General features: G+C 40.9%; 1 protein-coding gene across 8 annotated transcripts in view; it reads left to right on the top strand.

Annotated features, from left to right (window-relative positions):
- The window catches only part of CUX1 (cut like homeobox 1), a 270,225-nt gene that overhangs the window by 49,551 nt on the left and 201,160 nt on the right, over positions 1–19,514 (top strand). For all 8 annotated transcript variants that reach the window (XM_032130115.1, XM_032130112.1, XM_032130116.1 and 5 more), the window contains exon 2: positions 725–835. In XM_032130115.1, coding sequence (XP_031986006.1) covers positions 725–835 — 111 coding nt within the window. The remainder of the gene's footprint in view (positions 1–724; positions 836–19,514) is intronic.

Here is a 19,514-nt window from a genome sequence, read left to right as displayed (position 1 = left end):
TGGAAGCACAGCACTGAGTGCAGGAACTGGGATGGGGATAACACACTTGGAAGAAGCTGGGAAACAGTGGGACCTGTGCTTTAGCTCAGTAGAAACTGTTGGAAGATACTCTGGCGTTCATCAGGTGCTTAAAAAAAGATATGTTTTGGAGAGGAAATGGAGATAGCTGCTAATAACATTGGAGGAATAGATTCCAATAATAGGAAAAGATAATTTTGTATTCAAATAAGGCAAGACTTAAATGGAAAAGAGCACTGCACTGGAAGTATGGAGTTATATACAGCATGTCATAGGAAATTAAGAGTGACTGAAGCATAACCAGTCTAGATTCAAGTATAAGATTAACCAATATTTGAATTAATAAATTTTTTAACAGGATAACTCAAAAGGGGGAAAACCAATATCTTTAAAAAGCAGGCAGGTGAAAATAAACCTGGTTTGAATATGTCCAGTATCTGTAATCTTGACTGGATTAGGGAATTTATTAGGAGGTGTGTCCTGTGTGCCACTGCTGCTGTCCTGTGTAACGCTGGGGTGGAGCCATGAATAGTTTTGAGAAAAATGGTGATGTTTTGGTTGCTTGGTGCTTTGTTCTGTGCTGCTCAATATTCCCAATAACATGATGTATGGGGTTTGTTTTTTTTTTATTTCTGTGACAGAGCTCTGACTGTATTTCCTTTTTTCCTTTTTTTTTTTTTTGGTTTATGTTTCTTTTTCTTAACAGAGAGAGCTCGATACCACAGCAACGATATTGGCGAACCGGCAAGATGAAAGTGAGCAGTCCAGGAAAAAACTTATTGAGCAAAGTCGTGAGTTCAAGAAAAACACTCCAGAGGTAAGGAGAAAAGCTATCCCAGTCTCTCCTGTAGATAGTCTTAGGCATGTGGAAGTGATGATTTCTTCTTAATGGTTTATTTCTATAATTTTTTGTATGTATTGCCAGGTCCTTATCTAAACCTGCTTATCTCTGATGTTTTTCTCATCAGGAAGCTTTTGCATTCTGTAAATACTGAAATACAGATTGATGTTTTTAGAGGAAGCATCAACAGCGGCCTTGAAACAGGCTTGCTCTAAATGATATGATAATGTTAAACCTGGAGAATTGCAAAAAAACTCCTTTGCCAATCCAAACTCTCCGAGCACTTGGATGTAGAAAATGACATTTCACTGCCTAAATAAATCTATATCAAGGGCATAACTTCAAAGATGCTCATTTTTCCATCAAAAATCAAATTAAGTTTTGCTGTTGATTTCACTGGAAACACAAGGTCAGGGCTGAGCCAAACTCCCCTGGGAGAATGTGCATGGAGCAGCTGTGGGGTAAAACTTGCAGGGACCAATGGGCAAAGCTGGGAAAGGTGAATATTTTGTGTGAGAAGCTGCGAGTGTTTAAACTCTTCCTGTGAGCTTGTGCAGTGTGTCTGTGCACAGGCATGTGCAGTTACCTCAATCCCACAGATAATCCCACTTTGTTGCCTCCTGAAAGCAGAGCAGTGCTTAGGGCTGGTTGGCTCCTCTGTTTGTTTTGTGGATTTGGGTATTTTTTCCCTGCTGATTGCCAGCAATCTGTTCATCCAGGAATGTTGTGGCATTCCAAAGCCAGTTCCAGATAACTGATACGCCAGTACCAGCTCCTTCCAAGCCTCTTCCTGGGAGGGAAGCAGCAGGCAGCTCTCCTAACCTTTATTGCTGCTTCTCCAGTAGCAGATGCTGCTCTGCTTCCTGTGGGTGCCGAGGGAGGGATGCTGACCCAGAGAGGGGAAAGGTAATGTGGGAGCAGGAGTGACTCGTGGGGGAGAGGCAGTGTTTTTTAACCAGTGCCCTGAGGAGACAGAAATCAATTCTTTTTGAAGAAAAAGTAGAGTTTGGGGACTGTGGCTTTGAAGGAACAGGGCTTTTTAAAAGGAGTAAAAGAATTTGAAGAGTGAGTTCAGGAGCTGTGAGAGGGAGAGTTGATGCACTTTGCAAACTGTTAGGAAGACAAGGAGGAAGGAGAGAAGTGAAAGAATGTGGAGGGTATAGGAAATTGTGCAGAATCCAGAAAATACGTGAAATTCTGGGGCCACATTTTCAATTGTTTGCTAGAAGCTCAAGTTCATACTACAAAACCTAACTTGTTTCCTGCTGCCTTCCTTTTTTTCCTATAAGGAAAATGACAAATTCTTCAGAATGTGGCTGTAGCTGCCAGCTCCCATCTGATGGCATGTTGCAGATTTCAGGAGATTTCTTTAAGCCAGTTTTATTTTTGTGGAGCAGAAGGGGAGCAACAAACAAAAAACCCCAAGACACTACACTTTTAAAGTGCATTGGGAGAGCACCTTGGTAACTCAGTGGGAGAGGAATGTACAGAGGCAAATAGATCCTCTTGTACAGAGAGATAGAGTGGGAAATGATATACAATTAGTCCTTCCAGTAAGGAGGATACAGAATTTAAATCATTTGATGGGAAGGTTTTAAATATTAGTTTACAAAATACAATTCTGTAGCCTCTATTCTCTTCTAGAATATGTGGGTTTTATTTATTCAGGGACTGCATTCAAAATAACACTCTGAACATCCCCAGTGTTTGAGGAAATTGGGGTCTGTGCTAGATTCTACATCCTCTTTTGTCCAGGGATCCCTGTGGAACCACACTCATTTATAAGCTTGCATGGATTTTTCTTTGTCTGCCTTCTCTGCTGTGGTTCTCTTCTGCAGCTTTGTTTCTGAAGAGCAACTTCTTCTTTCTCTGAGAGAGAAAGGCTGAAAATGGGATCAAAGGATTAGAAGAAAGTATCTGAACTGAAGGAATGGGCAGCTGTAGCCAACTTGAGATGCAGTTTTTGCCCCAGGAGCATGGAGGGAGCTCAGATGTGGAAGCTCTGTCCTGTCCAAGGGATTTGGTGTGGTAGATGTGGGTGTCCAGCTATCCCTGCTGGAAAACTGCACTGGATTTCCTCCTCACACAGAATTTAAAGCTTGTGCATTGTGTGTTCACCTTCAGTTGTTTTTTGCACTCCCAAAAAGCAAGGAGGTCTATGAACATTTCTCAAAACTTCACAGTTTTGGGAGGCAGCTGGAAATCAGAAGTCAGGATGAGTAACTGCAGCTTTGTCCAGAAGCCTCCCCAGAATGGGAAACATCCTTGGGATGGACAGGGAATGCACAGGGAGCCACTGGCATCTCGAAACCGATACATTTATGTTCCTAAAACATCCACTGTGCTCTTTTTCATAACAAAAGAGTTCTGTGGTATAAAACCAGCTTGGATGCACAATGTTCTTCAGATAGATAAATAACCCAGTGTACAGCTCAATTCAGATTTCCACGATCAAGTAACAACTTTCTTGGCATTAAAAAAAGAAACAAACCCACAAAGATGGAATTGTTAAATGTAACAATCTGTTTCAGAATTGTACTTTCCATTTTGTGTTTCACCCTGCCTGCATCCCTGTTGGTGCAGCCCTGGTTCAGGCTGTGCCAGCATCTCTTTTCCTCTGTCCTTGCCAGTCCCACCATAAATCAGGAGACAAGTGTGGATTGCCTTGACTTTCCTACTCATTGCTGCCTCTAGACTTTCTGTAATATCTGCTTGAAAGTTATCTCCTGTGCAGCAGAAAAGGATTCAAACAATTACTAAAAAAGTTGAAGATACTTCTGTTTCTTTTTACTTTAAAAATTGTGACAGATCTATTTGGGTCGTTTCTGCCTTCCTTGCAAATTACCAAATTGCTGCAAAAGCAATACAAAGTTTTCATGTTTAGAGGAATGACCCTAGGGCTTTTGGTATTTAAAAATGTTAAAATACTATTTCTGTCTTGGCATACTGGGAGACGACTCTGGGAAGAAGTATCTCATGTTTGGGAACTTAATGTGAACAGAAAATTCAGTGGTGGTTGTGCAGAAACTTCTAGAAAGGGTTCTTAACCTGTTATTGCAAAAATACTCTTTACCTCCTCACACCTTTCAGGAGGTTGTGTCAGACCTGCTGCTCATAGATGTTTTGGAGTATTTTCAGTCTCAATTTGTTTCCCCCTGAGCAGCTACTGTGGAAGGCTGAGACTGGTCAGGAGATTACTTGAAACATCAATTTTACATGACTGTTACTTGGAAGGCATCTCAAAATATATCATGTGAATTGCCAGCCTGCATCAGATGATTGTTTTCTTACAGTGACAAATCCTGAACTGTTGTGACCGGCTGAGATATTTTGGGGGTATTTTAACCCCTGTGAAATTCTTGTTTTACCTAATTCTGTCCTCATATGCCAATTCTGGTGTGAATAAGGGAATCTTTGAATGACCAGCTTTCAGAGTTGGGGTTTTGTAGTCTCCAAATAATTTCAGGTGCACAGGTTAATAATTTTTGGCACAAAGTGTAGATAGTTCCTAATGTTGATAACTTTGCTTTTGTTTTTACCCAGATTCTTAGTTCAGTAACCACTTTTTGCTTGCCCATTTCTGTTTTAACCATTGAAGAGCTTTTCTAATACTTCCACTTTTAAGCCTGTTGAACCTGTAACTCTCCATTGCTTTTCTCTATGATTTGAGCTGTGGGGGTTGTTAATTACCAGGCTCACCTGAGCCAAGGGTCATTAAACTGAGCACAAGACAAAAGACCAGCCTGGGAGGCCTGGGTCAGCTGCTCTTGGGAAATGAAATAAGCAACTAATTTTATAGTGGGAGATCATGAGCTCTAGAAAATCAGGCAGATGGGAGGTGCCTGCATAAAGGCCAGATTTAGAGGCAGGAGCTTGCCCTGTTCCTGTGGCCCCTTGTTTTTATCCTGATGGGTAAAATGGTAAATTGGATGGGTGACTCCTCACTGTTGTTGCCCTTTGCAGTTTCTGGGTTGTAAATGTATTCAATTGATGAGATTGAGAAAGTCAAGATTACCTTTAAATGCCCAAATTCCCGTCTGAATCCTGTAAAGCAGATTAAAGGTTCGATGGGCAGAGTTATGCAGGGATGTGGGAGAACCTCCAAGCACAGAAATGTAAATTCTCAAACATCAAACTGGAAAATGGAATATGGGAAGGTGCTAGAAAACAAAGTAATACCTAAACACTGACTGGGTGGAGGGAGCAGCCTGCTCACCCTGAGCCCTTGGTTGATCTCAAATAAATGACATTTACCTGCCTACACCAAACCTGTTTTCCATCAGTGCCACCCAAACCATCCCTGTGCTCCCCATCCTGCTCCATCACCGTTCTGCAGTGCCCCAAAGAGAAAGAAAGACGCCTGTAAAATCTTCTTGTACACAAGTAATAGTTTTATTCATCATGTTGCTTGTCAAGGTGATGCATATCTTTAAGATCCACGAGCTTTTTTTAAAAAAAATCATTATAATTGCAAGTCATAAGGAACTAAAGGAAATTAAGACAGTTATTATGGAAGGCCTCAGTTTTTCAAAGTGTAACATTCTTAAATTCTTTGTCTCCAATGTTTCTGGAGTATTCTACTGAAATATCCAGTCTCTACAGCAAAAGATAATCAAATTAATGGTAAAAAAAAGAAAATTAATTCTGCTGCTTGAATTAGTTCTTGACATGAGAGCAGGATCTTCAGAATTGTGTTGATTCCCAGTGACGTTGCACAGTCAGCTTTGGTCTAGTCTGTGTGACAAAGTGGAAATAATAACAAAATCTACTGAAAACACACAGTCTGTCTGAGGATAATTGATGTTCTCAGTGTCTGTGTACAGAGGGGTGAATATTGATTTGCTGCCATCTACAGCTGGGTTGTTCCACTCCTCTTACTGCTTTCTTTTTTTCCTCACCCCCCCCCCCCCCCCCCCCCCCCCCCCCCTTCTTCCTTTTCCCACTTTCCCCTTCCCCTTCTTTTTCCCCTTTTTTTTTCCTTTTCCCACTTTCCCCTTCTTTTTCCCCTCTTTTTTTCCTTTTTCCTCCTTTTTTTCCCTTTCCCTCCCTCTTTTCTCTTTTTCTTTCCCCCTTTGATGAATACCTCTCCTTTAGGATAATATTTACTTGTCATGTCCTACCTTCCCATATTTTTATTCTTAAGAGGTTTGTTTGCCACGTAAATGATTTTTATGATAATTTGTACTACATGGGCTTGGTATTTCAAAAGCTAAATGGAGAAGTATATTATTATTATTATGTGACTTTCTCAGAATAGTAAAAAAATCTATCTCCATATCTTTAAATGTGATCTAAACACCAGTCTTATGGAGTCAGAGGGGTTAAATGAGGTCTAAGCTGATCCTGGACAGATTATTTAATACATATTTCACTTTAGCATGTTCTCACTGTTGACAGGAAACCCATCAGAATTTCTGACATCTGTTTCTATATTATGATCTCTTGCTGCCTTTTTACTGGAAGTGAGAGAACACTAAGACAGTTATGATTCACAGTTGTATTTTTCTAGGATTCTCCTAAAACTGACCTCCATTGACCACATTGACCATTCCCACCACACTCAGTAAACTTTATTAATTTTTTTTTTTTTTTTTAAATTGTCTTTATTGTCTTGACTTGTGCTGCTTCCAGCAGAGCAGGGTGGCAGCAGAAGGTGGGCAGCAGAATCTGTGCAATTTATTTGGGAATAACAGGGCTTGAGAAAGGCCTTTTACCAAATGAGGCCATACTTTGGGGATTATTGCTATGTAGGATTTCAGAGTTCATGATTTTCAAACAGCATTTTTAAAGGTCTGAAACCCAGGCAAAAAGTTCCCCTGACCTGCAGAAGTCATGAGTGTGCTGTATGTTATTAGGCAGAGAAGTTTAATTTAAAGCATTTTTCTGAAACCACATGACCTGGACCACTTTGAGTTACTGTTTCTATCTCCATTTGCTTTCAAGTCAAGATATCCTTAAATCAGTTTTCTACAACACATTTACCTCAGAAGTCTTTTTGTAAATCTGAAAATATACAGGCAATTACTTTATTCAAGAGTTCCAAAAATACTCAAGAGGGGGACACATCTGATTCAACTGAACTCATTAGAGCAGTTGAACAAATTAATTCCTCTGAAGTCAACTTGCTCTTAGTAATGTAGATTTATTTCATTTGAGCATTTTCCTGGTTGAGAGCTGAAGAATTCACTTTTCTTCTCACAGCATTGGTTGCAGGTATTGGATTTCAGTAATGCCAAGGGTGCAGCATTTTCCATTGCAGCAAAGGAGAAAAGGGGGTATTTTGGGTATTACTGTGGTTTACAAAGGGACACACTTGTAAGCAAATATTTACAAGTTAATCTCTCTTGTTAAGCCTTTGATGCTGCAGTGAGTTTCTGCTGTCACTGAGACTGAAAGAAGGCAAAGCAAACAGTTTGTTTTTCCCTGGTTGTTCTTGCCTTTGCTTGAGCCTCGCAGGGCTGACCCAGTTGGAAAGTGGCCAGGGCAGGCAGCGGGGCAGGGGAAGGTTGGGGGTGAGGGCTGAAAGAGGAGAATGTTTTCAAGGTCAGAACTAAAGGAAAAAAGCTCAATCTGACAGAGCATTTGTCATCCTTCCTCCTGCAGAATGGTTGTACTTTATGTAGTGTGCATTAAGATATAACGTGATTTATTCATGTATCATTGACTGGCTTTTAAGGGAAAATATTGTCATTTTTTTAGCTGAAATAGCTGAGATTTTTCTCACTGTGGTACCAATAATTACCAGCCATTCTTACCTTCTATTTTATGGTACTTTTAAAGGTAAGTGGAACACTTGGAATTTGTATGGTGATCACTCTCCAAGCAAGTCTGAAGTTCAGTTCCTAAATTTACTCTGAACAATAGTTTGACTTATTTTCAAGAGTTATAAAAATAACGGGCATCAATATCCCTGCTCTTCCTTCCCATGTGTATTTACCAAGCGAAGAAATAATTAAACATCTTCAGTTAGTATTTTTCCTTTTCTACTTTGTGAACAAACATTCTGTAACCCTCAGCTCATCTGCTGGACCACCTCAGAGTCACTCAGGTGGAATTGAAGGAACACATTGTTCTCATTAAAGTTATGATGTTGTCACAAATAACTCTTTTAACAGCAGTTGCCTGTTAGGAGAGATTCCTGTCACTGCTCTGACAGTGGATAAGTGAACAGTTGGATCTGCTTGAAAGAGAAGCAGAAACTATTATATGTGGAGTAAAAATACTCACAAACTAAATGCCCAAGGTACAAATGACAGTATGAAGCTTTTCTATTAAAAACCCTCCCAAATACCCCAATTTTCTGCAGGGCTACTCTGTTGTGGTCAGTTTTGGATGAAGTCTTGGTTTTTGGGGGGAGAAATGTCTGTAAAATGCTCTTAAAACCTGTTTTCTTCCAGGAATTTTTAGTGTGTTTTGCTTGCTTAAAACAAAAAAACCTGCTTCCTGGTAACAATTTTAAAGTAAATTAAATGACAGATGAGAATTAGAGCAGTTGAGAGTAATTTTTATTTTGGAATTCTTTTTGCATTAACACATCTGCAGTGTTGATGAATATATGGAAAAATGAAATTGTGCTTCTATCCTGCCGTGTCTCCAGTGTGACAATAAATCACCTTTTTTTCCTTTTAAAATGTCTGGCCTTGTAATTTATGTTTGCATAACCCATTACTAAATTCATAGTAGGTGTTTTAGTTGGCAGGCACAATTCCAGGGATTCAGTGGACCTATTTTAATACTGAGCTTTTGTTACTGTTCATAATTATGTGTAGAAATATATGTATTTTCTTAATTATAAAAAACCCAGCCTGCTTTAACTTTGGATCTCCTCTCACTTCCTCCACACAAAGAGTGCTTTAAAGCTTTGAAAGAATTAGTGCTGTTTTGACTTGAGAAAAGGAATGGATTTACCAGGCTGAGGGGTTTTTTTCCAGTTTCGAAAAAACGAAACCCCAAAAAAGTGATAAAGTACAAAAAGCAAAGTTGTGATGCATCCCTGGTGCTGCTTAGAATTTTTGAGGATTCTTTTTATTTTATAGTCCGGTTGTAAATATTTAGGGCAGCATCAAGACAGTGTGCAAATAAAAGAAGTTTTATTAATAACCATTATCTGGCCTCTGGTAATAAATATGTATGACTCACATAGGAATCAACCCACCCAATAAATATAAAAGCCATACAAAACCATTAACAATTTTTAATGGACTTGCAGATGGAATAATTTAATGCAACTGTAGTTACTCAGGTTCCAACTCCTGTAACTATTCCTCATCTGCTTGAAAGCTTTCATCTGAAATACATTGCCACCATTTGAGATTCCACCTTGTCTCTGTTTAAAACCATAAAGCTGTGGTTTCACAATTTTTGAAGCACTAATGCTTATTTATGGCCATAGTTCTGCACTTTTTAAGTACAGAGGTGGTTATTTATCTATTGAACGTACACTGACTTTTTAAGAAGGAAATTTTTCTTGGGAAGCAGCAGCACTAGGGCAGTATTCAGCCGGAAGGATGAGGAGTTGGGAATGAGATCTGTGCTGGTCCTGGGGATGCCCTGGCACAGGATTGCCACTGGGACATTGCCTGCAGCCAGCTGGGCAGACATCACCTAATTTATTCATTATTGCCACCCAGGGACACAGGGGTTGTGGTTTCCCCATCCCTGGAAGAGTCCAAGGCCAGGTTGGATGGGGCTTGGAGCAACCTGGGATAGTGGAGGGTGTCCTTGTCCCTGTGGAGCTGGATGAGCTTTAAGGTCCCTTCCAACCCAACCCATCCTATGATTCTGTGATTATTACTCATTAGGATTGAAGCTGTTAAAGGACCCAAACTTGGGACGCTTCTGCCCCAAAATGGCTTTTTTGTGGTTCTCTGAAATAGAGAAAGCAGTGAAAAATGCTCAGTTCATAAATGAAAGCAATCTGGTTTGTGCAATTGGTGAGGTAGATGCAGCATCATCACATCTCATAAAAAGCTTCTGCTGTGGTTTTCTGTATGTTTTGTTTCCTACTGGGTAAATAACAGTAATTTAAAGTATTTTGAAGAATTTGTCAGGTTCGCCAGTGTGTCTGAGAGTGTGTGTGTGTGTGTGTGTGTGGGCACCGAGGACCTTCCAATAAAATATTGCAAAAGAAACTTGTGTTACTGGGCTGAATGCTGACGGATGAGCTGCTCCCTGAGGAGAGGCACCTGCAAACATTCTGCAGTTCCAAAGCTGGTTTTAATCCGAAGCTTTCATTCGGTGCAAGATGGTGCTGGGAGTGCTTTTAAAAACGCCCGAATGTGTTAAGACTTCTCAGTCCTGTTTGTCAGAAGCGATTTGAGCGCTGAAGAGCCAAACTCTGCAGCACTTTCAGTGCACTTTAGGGCATGTCCACGCCTGCAGTGGAGCTTTGCTAAGGCTGCTGGTATGGCCATGGCTTTCAAAGGCAGCGTTAATGCGTTCCTTGGCTGGCAGCAGCAGGCGGCTCCTTTCAAGCTGGCTGGGCCTGGCTCTGGGGACTGTGCTGTACTGAGTTCCCAGTGCCACATCTCCCAAGCCTTAATCAGACAAATTAACCTGTTGCTGATTATCCCCTTTGCCTCTAAGTCCTGCTGATGAAGTGCTGAAGAACTGGGATGGGTCAACCAGCAACGCTTGATGAAAACAAGAAGCCAGAGGTGGGCTTGGGGCTGCACTCACCTGCCCTACCTCAGCAGGAGCCAGGTTACCCCGCCCCCAATGCCTGAATACTTGGCTATCTGGAAACACTATCCCTTGCTCCTTGGGAAACTCTATCCATTGCTCCTGGTGAAAGTACACCCATTTTTTAGAGGAAACTATCCATTGCTTTATGGAAAACTATCCATTACTCTGTGGGAAACTATCCACTGCTCCCTGCACAAGCTTTTCAGAGCCTCCCTGGGCTGTGCAGTGCTCAGCTGGAGGAACTGGGATCAGATTTGCAAATCACTTTGGAGCAATCCACTCTTCCTTTCTAGCAAAATCAACCGGGCACTTGGTTCCAGTGAGCAGCCAGTGGTCTCGATGACGGGCAGTGTGTGTGTGAGATTAGAAGGAAGAAAATCGCCCATGTTCATTTCCATGCTGATGGGATGCTGATCAGTCCTATTATCACTCATGGGAATGCTGAAACTCAGCTTAAAACCAAGAGTTGAGTGTGGAAAGCAGCACTCCAGTGTGTGCTGCACCTTTAAACCCTGGCATTGCAAAGTACGCATGTTGCTGCCCATGGTGCACTTGGTTCATCCATGCAGGAAAATAAGGGCAGCAATAAAGAAATGAAGTGCTGCTTTGTTTGCAGAGGGAAGACATTATTACTCTGAAAAAAAGATTTAAACAAAATCAGCTAGCTGGTTGAAGTAGTTCTTCAATTAATGCTTGAAAAAGCAATAAGTTTAAAATGTTCTTTCAGTCAGTCACAGGAAAAGGCATATATTAAGCTCACCTGTTGAGAGGATTATCTCTGCTAAACACACTCATTTTACTTGAGACCAAAATAGATCCTTAAAAAATTAATACTGAAATAGGTTTACAGCTGATAGAGAGATTTCCTTCAGACCTGTTTTGTGGTATGCTCATCTGCTTTTTCAGGAATTTTAAGCATTGAAGGAATGAAGTCAAAGCTGCTGCTTGTCTTTGAAATGGATGCCTCTTTGATAAGCCTCTGATCTCTGTACCCAGAGTTGTAGTAGCAGATTCAAACACTGATTGTAAAATTGGGAGACTAAAATGTAGCCACGGCAGCTTCAAACACTCTGTCTCTCTGTCAGATTCAATGCACAGGACATTGCCAGGAGTTAAAACGATGCAAAATTAAAGTAGCCTACTAAATTTACCTGCCATGGAGAATCCACAAAAGAGCTGCCACTTCTAATCCTCCAATTCGTTTCAAATTATTATTTTTTCAAATTGGACTCCCTGATCTCTTCAGCTCAAGCTGTTGTAGAGATTTGAAGAGCTGTCTCTTCTTGTCAGATCACTGGTTTAATAATAATAATATCTTACGTTTATATAGTCCTTTTCATCCTGCAGCTTCCCAAAGTGCTTTACAAGCTTTCTATACACAAAATCATGCAACCACCTCTTGGGTGGCTGCTGCTCATCAGCTGCAGAAGTGTCTGGCAGCTCGTTACCCTCCTTCCTCGCTCACTTGAAAGCACCAGGGAGGAGTAGAAGACATGGTGATGATCCCAGTTCATCCCGAGGGGATGAGAACCACTGCTGGGATGTTCTGCCCACTCCAAAACTGGGGACACAGTAAACAACAACCATCACTACGGCCTTGCTGGTTTGTTTTCTCATGATGTTTTTTGTTTCATTGTACTCACAGTCTGAAAAAATCTCTCAGTCTCTGGAATTTGAGGGAGCAAGAGGAGTAACTTTGTACCACTCCTTTCAAAAATGTACATGGGAAAGTGCAGGTACCTTGAATATAAAGCAGTTATTTAAAAAAAAAAAGAGTCCAAACCTCTACCAAGATGTTCTTACTCATCTGTTTTTGTTGGAGACCAATGGAGAGCTGTTCTGACCTGTCAGCAAGTGCCTTCAATGGTTTCTTTAAACCTCCAGAACCTGGGGATGATGGTGCAGAACAGATTTTTGTCAAATTAGTTCTAACTCTTAAGGTAATGATTCCTGGGAGGGAAGAGGCATTGAAGTGGCATGAGGCTGCTCATTAGTGGAGGAGGCACAAAATGAGTGCAGCCACTCTGCATTGGTTCTCCAAGGGAAAAAGGCCAAGAGCACATTGATGGAGGTTTAGACACAATTAATATAATGAGACCAGGTTTCTGTAATGATTGATCTGGCTTATTTTTTTATTTCCTTTAGTACTTCTTGGTTTGGCTTCAAGTGTGCCCTTCCCCAGATTGCTGGTGCTGAAAGGTATATTAAACACAAACCAAAAAAAGTCAGGGACAGCTAAACTTAAGAGTTACTGACACATCTGCAGAACATCCTGCTGTGCTGTGCTCATCTGAATTTGGATCATGTCCAACTTCATAACTTTTTCAAATTACCCTGAGTTTTGTGTTCTAGACACCATTAGAGACCATTTACTGTGTCCAGATTGACTTCAAATAATCCTGCCTTCTTCCTTACCCACCCTCTGGGGGTGGAGAGGATGCTAAAGAGGAAGGCTCCTCTTCTGCCTGGAGGGAAGGGGTTTAACTTCAATGGTTAGGAGCCAGGAAGAGGGAAAGCCAGAGGCACAGACATGGTCTCAGAGGCCTTAAATATGTGGAAAAATAGAAAGTGTACATCCATAGACACTAATGCTAATGGACACTTATCCTGTCTCTGGCTGTAAATTATTGAGATCCTGCTTCTATCTGGTAATGCAACTTAATCAGAATCAGTTTTACTGCTCTGACCCCACAAGGGAACCTTCTAATTTCATTTTATTTTACATTTTGTCTAGTCACTGTACTAGGAAGCTTTGTATCCAGTCTCCAGGTGAACTTTAAAGTTGCATGCTGTTGTATTTACCTCAAAACACTGGATTCAGGAGGCTGCAGTTCAGTGCCATAGCTTTTTTCTTGCAGTCCTTCAGCTGATGGTCAGTTGAGAGCACACAAGGTGCCCAGCAGTTTGCAGTCCTGCAGTCTGTTCAGGGCTGGGGTGATTAAAAACATCCCAGTGCCATGAGCAGAATTCCCCAAGGCAGCCTGCTGCTGGGCTGTCCTGTGCTGAGAACCTCTCTACAACTCCTGCATCTTGCAGCCTTTTTAGGTTGCAGCTTTTGCTTTTCTCTCTCTGTAAATACGATGCCTGTGGTGTTGCTCGTTGCCTCCTCACAGCCTCAGCGCTGGATTTGGATTTTTCCAGTCTCCCCATGGGCAACAGCAGCTTTGTAGGCAGGAGGAAACCTGGAAATCAGCTGTACAGCTTCTTTACACATGTGCATGGAAGATGAACATCAGTTATCGGGGTATCCAAAGGCACGATGGTGGCACAGCATTTTACGGCTCTCATGGAGGATTTTTCCAAGGCTGTGCAGTGTGGAATGGTGTGAGATCTCACCTTGCCCATCCACTTGCTGCCTCTGCCAGCAGGAGGTGGCACTCCAGCCATCTCCTCTTCCTCCATGAAGGACAGTCACCAATTTTGTGCTGTGCCGGCTGCAGCAGAACTTTTACCTTCATATAGTACAGATGGCAAGGGAAGGGATTTCCCTGTCAGGTAGAGGCTGAAGGGTTGACACAGCTGCAGGTCAGCATCCTTCCTGCTGCTGAGGTAGAAGACACAACATCTGTGTGCTTTCCAAGGGCATCATTCCCTGCCCAGTGTTGGCAGCAGCATGTCCCTGGTGGTGCAGAAGGAGATGGGGTGTCCATCTCCCATGCTGACCACGAGGTGAGCGGTGCTCGTGCACCTTTCAGTTCGCTACCTACCATATTTTTTTTCTCTCAGCCCAGTCTAGCAGGTTTCTTAAAGGGATTACACTCCCAAGCCTGGGATTTAAAGCTGGGTTTAATGAGTTTGATGAGCCTGTGTAGCAGACTTGCAGAGAAGCCTGTCTGTCTAAGTAGCATTTTTAATAGCGATTCCCCCTGCTCCGGAGATTAGCGAGATTAGTGCGGGAGGGCTTCTTCCCCATGGATGGTGCCACATAAAGACAAGCTCTACTGATCAGTGTTTGCCAAAAAATGAATGTCTTTACACTTAAAATAGTGGCTCTCTAGTGCTAGAGCCCTTTGTCCTGGGTCAGCACCGGGTGTGAGGGGTGCAGGGTGTGAGCACCACGCCGTTGGATGCTCAGCTGCATCTCCACAGGCTTTTACCCTCACCCCATCTGCTGTGGAGGATGCTGCTTGCAGATCTCCCAGAAGTGATAACTTGCTCTAAAAAAACCAAAAGCCAGCCTTCAGGATTACTTATTAAAGAAAGTAATCTGTGAATTCATGTTGTTCCCTTAAATTTCTGTTGGAATTCTCCAACTGTGAGCTGGCAAAAAGGCACTCGGATGTTCTCTGTGTATGTATTTGCATATATGTATTTATGTGTATGTACACACATTAAAAGTAGCTCTACTCAGAGATGAAACTGGTGATAGTGTCTTAAAGCAAGTGGGCAACAGAGTCCCTCCAATGGACAGGCTTTTCCACTGAATTCTGTCTCAACAATAGTGTTAGCACATTTTTAGATGTGTGAATACATATAAATAAGTCTTAGAAAATAGCAACTGATAAGGAATTTTTTATGTGAGCAGTAACTGGGTAAAATATGTAAGGGTAGATGGCATGTCTTATGGGGTACTGACTCTTAAAACCTATTGCGGGTCCAAAATTAAATATTGCTGTTCTGTTTTCCAAATCAGTGTAATTATGGAGCAAGGAAAAAAAGATTTCTGTATACTTTTATATATTTTTTTTTTAAATAAAAGATGAAAGAGACAACATGTTTTGTCTGTGAGCTTTTGAAATATTAGCAGTATTTTGGGGAGATAGATTTGTTGGCAGAGTGCGTATTGTTGGACTGCTATTCAGAAACAGCTTTTGGTGGGTATGAGGATTTTGATAAATCTGATAACACACTCATTTTTGTGACCTTAAAATAGGGATTATCCAGTGACAAACCTTGGATGAAAAATGTGGATAACTTTTCTGAAAGTCCCCCTTATTACTGCAATGATCACACATGAAGTTCTGAGGCACATTGTGTTTCTTTTTTTTAAATACCTTCCTGCTTCAGAACACAGACGAGAGAGAAATGATATTTGGGGGGATTTGGGGGCATTGTTGTCTGTTTTCTGCACTTATTTAAATTAAGCAATCCTTAGAGTGTAACCTTTTAAAACACACCCCTGCTTTATACCTGTACATATGAGCCTGGAAAATGGGGATGGGGACAGCAACCTGAAGAAACAGAAGATCACATTTGAACACTTGTAAGTTGTCTTTTCCCAGTGATAGTTCTTTGATGGTTTGTGTTATTTTCAGCTCTGTAAAAGAGGGTGAAAAAGTGGGGATTCTCCCCTGTTGATGCAAGTAAGTGCAAAATGCTTGGCATCATGTGCAGCATCATCTGCAGCATTTAAGGATAAGCAGATATTTAAGTGCCAGCAGCATCTCCAGGTTTCTTTCTTCCCTCAGCAATGATCTGAAGGAAGAGAACGAGGCTCACAAGTCCTGACTTGCTGCTGCCAAATAGGAAAGGCTGTAATTGAAACTTTGGCATTGGCTGCATGTCCCTTTCATAAGTCTTTGCTTTGTACCTTGCAGTATTAAAAAAATTGGAAGTGAAATACAATCAGGTGTAAATGATGTTATAGAAAATCTTATTGCCAAATCTCTGCTGTTAAGAAATAAAGTATTTTTTTATTGAAATGAATAATTTAATTTTACCAGGGTACTGATTTTTTTCTTGCTCTCAGAGTAGGAAAATTGGTAATTAGTATTCCAATAACCCAGTCCTATGGAAAGATTTGCCTGTTGTTAGATATCTTATAATTTATATATTACATAAAGCCTAGTGTGTTCCATGCTTTAATATTGTTCAATCATTTAAAATTTGTGCCAGGAACCAGAATCTAATGTTGGAATTAAAGTTCAGAACATTCAACAGCTGCATTTGTTGACTGCAGAAGATAATGAAGGGATAACTGGTAGATATGTTGTGCTTAAACCATCCTGGGTTTTAATTCAATTATTTAAGACCCTTGGACACAACATTGAAGTGTCTGTTAGTAAAATTTGCACACTTTCTCCTGTGTTGACAGATAAGAACGAAAAGATTGTCTTGAAATGTCAGTGAAATCTGGGTTCCAAATGGCAAGGAGATAGATTTGTAGCTACTCTGCTGCTGCTCCCCTTTCCCCCCCTTGTTGTTTAGGAACAAATCCTGTGTTTGTAGTAGGGATTTTATACAGTGATCTGCAACCACTGTGGTGCCAGCAGCAGAATGGTGTTTGTTTAATAAAAGTTTGAGTGAAAAGAACCTTGGTGTTTGGTCTCCAGTGCAGTCACTTTATGAGCTGAACATTCTGGAGCCAAAATAAGAGAAAGGTATTTAAATCTTTGAAGCAGAGCTATTTCTGAGAGTTCTAGTGGTTTTTCTTAATATCTGTGGGTGGATTTAAAAAAGAGAAAAAGGTGCTTAGCAGATAAATATAATGAAATGTATCTTTTTAAAACCAGGGTCTTTCAGGTTGGGATCTTTGGTTGGAGACTTTCCAAAGCTGGATGACTAAGTAAGAAAAGACAACTCCCAAAGCTCCTGGGTGGAGTTCCTAGACTGGTACCAGCAAATTCCCAGAAAGGAAAACAATTGCTCCTTAATTGAAATTCTTTCACCCAAAGATTATTCACTTATCAATACTCTAAAAATATCCTGAATAGTTTCTCAGAATTCTAAAGAACAGGGGTTGTTTTAACTGGGGCAGGTGTGTCATGCTCCTTCAGCAATGGTACATGTGCCCTATGATGCTTTTTTGTGTTTCTTTAGTATTTAAGAGCAGAAAGGAAGAAACAGAAAATTAAATTAGGTGTAGTACAACACGGACTGCTCCCCATGAGGGAACACTGAGAAAGGTCGAACAATCTAAAACTTCAATGTTTTCTTTTGAAAAAAATGTATATTTTTCGATTATTTCCCTTTTTTGTATTTCTGTTCAGTGTAAAACCCTAACCCTAACAAAACTACATTTTTCTGTATGAGTAGCTTGACTTTCCTCAGTAACTCTTGTGGAGTGTTGTGTGTTCTGCTGAAGTGGGGGGTAAATGCCAAATTTTTATATACAACATGACATAGTGAGTCTGTGTGAAGGAGAAGAGAGCAGTAGGTATTGCTGTAATATTTGTAAAATGCTTTCTAGATAAACACTAAAATGCTTTGTAGATAGACACTTTCCAGATAGAACAGATTGTTGGAAACCTGTGGTCTTGCCATCAGTAAATCTTGAGGCTGTTGAAATTTCAGCTGCACCTTTCTATTGTGTTTCTTATGCATGAGCTAATCAGGAGGTGGTTTGTGGTAAGTTGATGAGAATAGTAAAAACCAGGTCGTTCTCCACACAATATCAGTTACTTTCTTCAAAATTAAATTCTTGGGGTTGATAATCTATAAAACGTGGAATTTACAAAAAATATTAAATCCTTTTCATTGTGGAAAGCATCTTAATTATTTTGAGGAAACTTCCTAGTTGTATACATTTGGTATTTTGTTGTACAGAATTTGCTATTTTGTTGTTTACTTTGAATTTACTGCTTAAGTTTTTATATTAAAGGCTGATGGTAGATTCTTGCCCACTTACCTTGATTTGTTTCAAACCTGTCCTCAGTGATGCCAGTAAAATGCTGTCTGCCCCATATCCCTTGACTCCTTTTGGAGGAAGAAGTCACTGAATCTGTATCGTGAAAGTCTTGTTTGGACTTTGAAAACAAACTCTTCTCCTGAGACTACTGAACACTCTCTGAATATTCTGTGTTTATTCTGGTCCTTAGGCTGGACCTGGCAATACAAGAAACCAAGCCAGAGGCTGGAATTCCCAAAAAAACTTTCCTGTGAAGGAGAAATGTTTAGCAGGAGCTGGAGTTTCCTGATTATTGAGCAGGGGGATGAGATGGCAGCGGGATCGATAGGGAACGTTCTGTGGGGAAGAGTTCACATCCAGGACATTTCTGTGCCAGGGAAATTCTGCCAGGGATGGCAGCACAAGTTTTGTATTATGTTGAAAGTTTATTGTCTGTGTTTACTGTCCTGTTAGAATTATTATAAGCTACAGTCCCACATGTTTAGTTCTGGCATCTGGCACTGTGAGAACCAGGTAGGAGCTCTCAGTCCAACTTCTGTTGAGATGCCTTTTGTTTCGCCCTTCCTCTGTTGCTGAGGAGAAGGAAGGGTCAAAGAGGACTTTCTAAGAACCTCTCTGCAAGAAGCACTGTCATTGCAAATAAGGATTGCAAATGCCTGTAGGATAAAACTTTATTTTTATTTGCTGACCATCAGTAGTAATTAACCCTTACCCTGGCAAAGACTGGAGCTCTGTACAGCATCGGTCAAGCCACAGCACTGAGTGCTGTTTAAACCAGCCAGTTCCAAGCAGAGATTTCCAAGGACGTGGAATTCTCTGCGGCTTGCAGGACAAGGTAATACCTTCTCTCTTAAGAATGGTGAGTGAGGCTGAGGAGAGTTCTGAGAACCAATCAGACACAGAAAGTCTGCTTCTCAGGGAAGTGGAGCACTTCCTTCTGGCCTGGCCTCTCTTTATTTGACCATCTCTTTCCTCAACTCTTCAGTGATTCCAACTAATCAGATCTGTATCATCATGAGTCTCTTACGGCTTTGTCTCTTACCAGAGATTTAACAGCTTAGGCTTTTTTTTTTTGTTGTTGGCAAGATTAATGATGGTGTTTTCTTTCCATGGAGATGGTTAAAGTTTTAGTATTGTTTTTGTCAGGTCGGTAGTTCTGAATAATTTTGGTGGCTTATTTATACAAGAAGTTAGTTTATATACTCCAGCTTGTACTTATTCTGGCTGGTTCTCTTAAATCCATGTAAAGTAGCAAAGTAGAAATGCACAGTAGAGGAAAAACTGGAAAAACAAACCTCTGGGTAGAACCTCTGTGCTGGTTTAAACAGATCCAGCTGCAGTGCTGCTACAGGAGATGGTCTCACCCTGCACTGCCCATGTACTCTTAGCCCCTTGCTTGTGGAT

Source organism: Corvus moneduloides, chromosome 20 (assembly GCF_009650955.1).
Source record: "Corvus moneduloides isolate bCorMon1 chromosome 20, bCorMon1.pri, whole genome shotgun sequence".
In the NCBI taxonomy this organism is placed as follows: domain Eukaryota; kingdom Metazoa; phylum Chordata; class Aves; order Passeriformes; family Corvidae; genus Corvus; species Corvus moneduloides.
The sequence above is the reverse complement of the archived record's forward strand: the minus strand, read 5'-3'. Positions and strand labels throughout refer to the sequence as shown.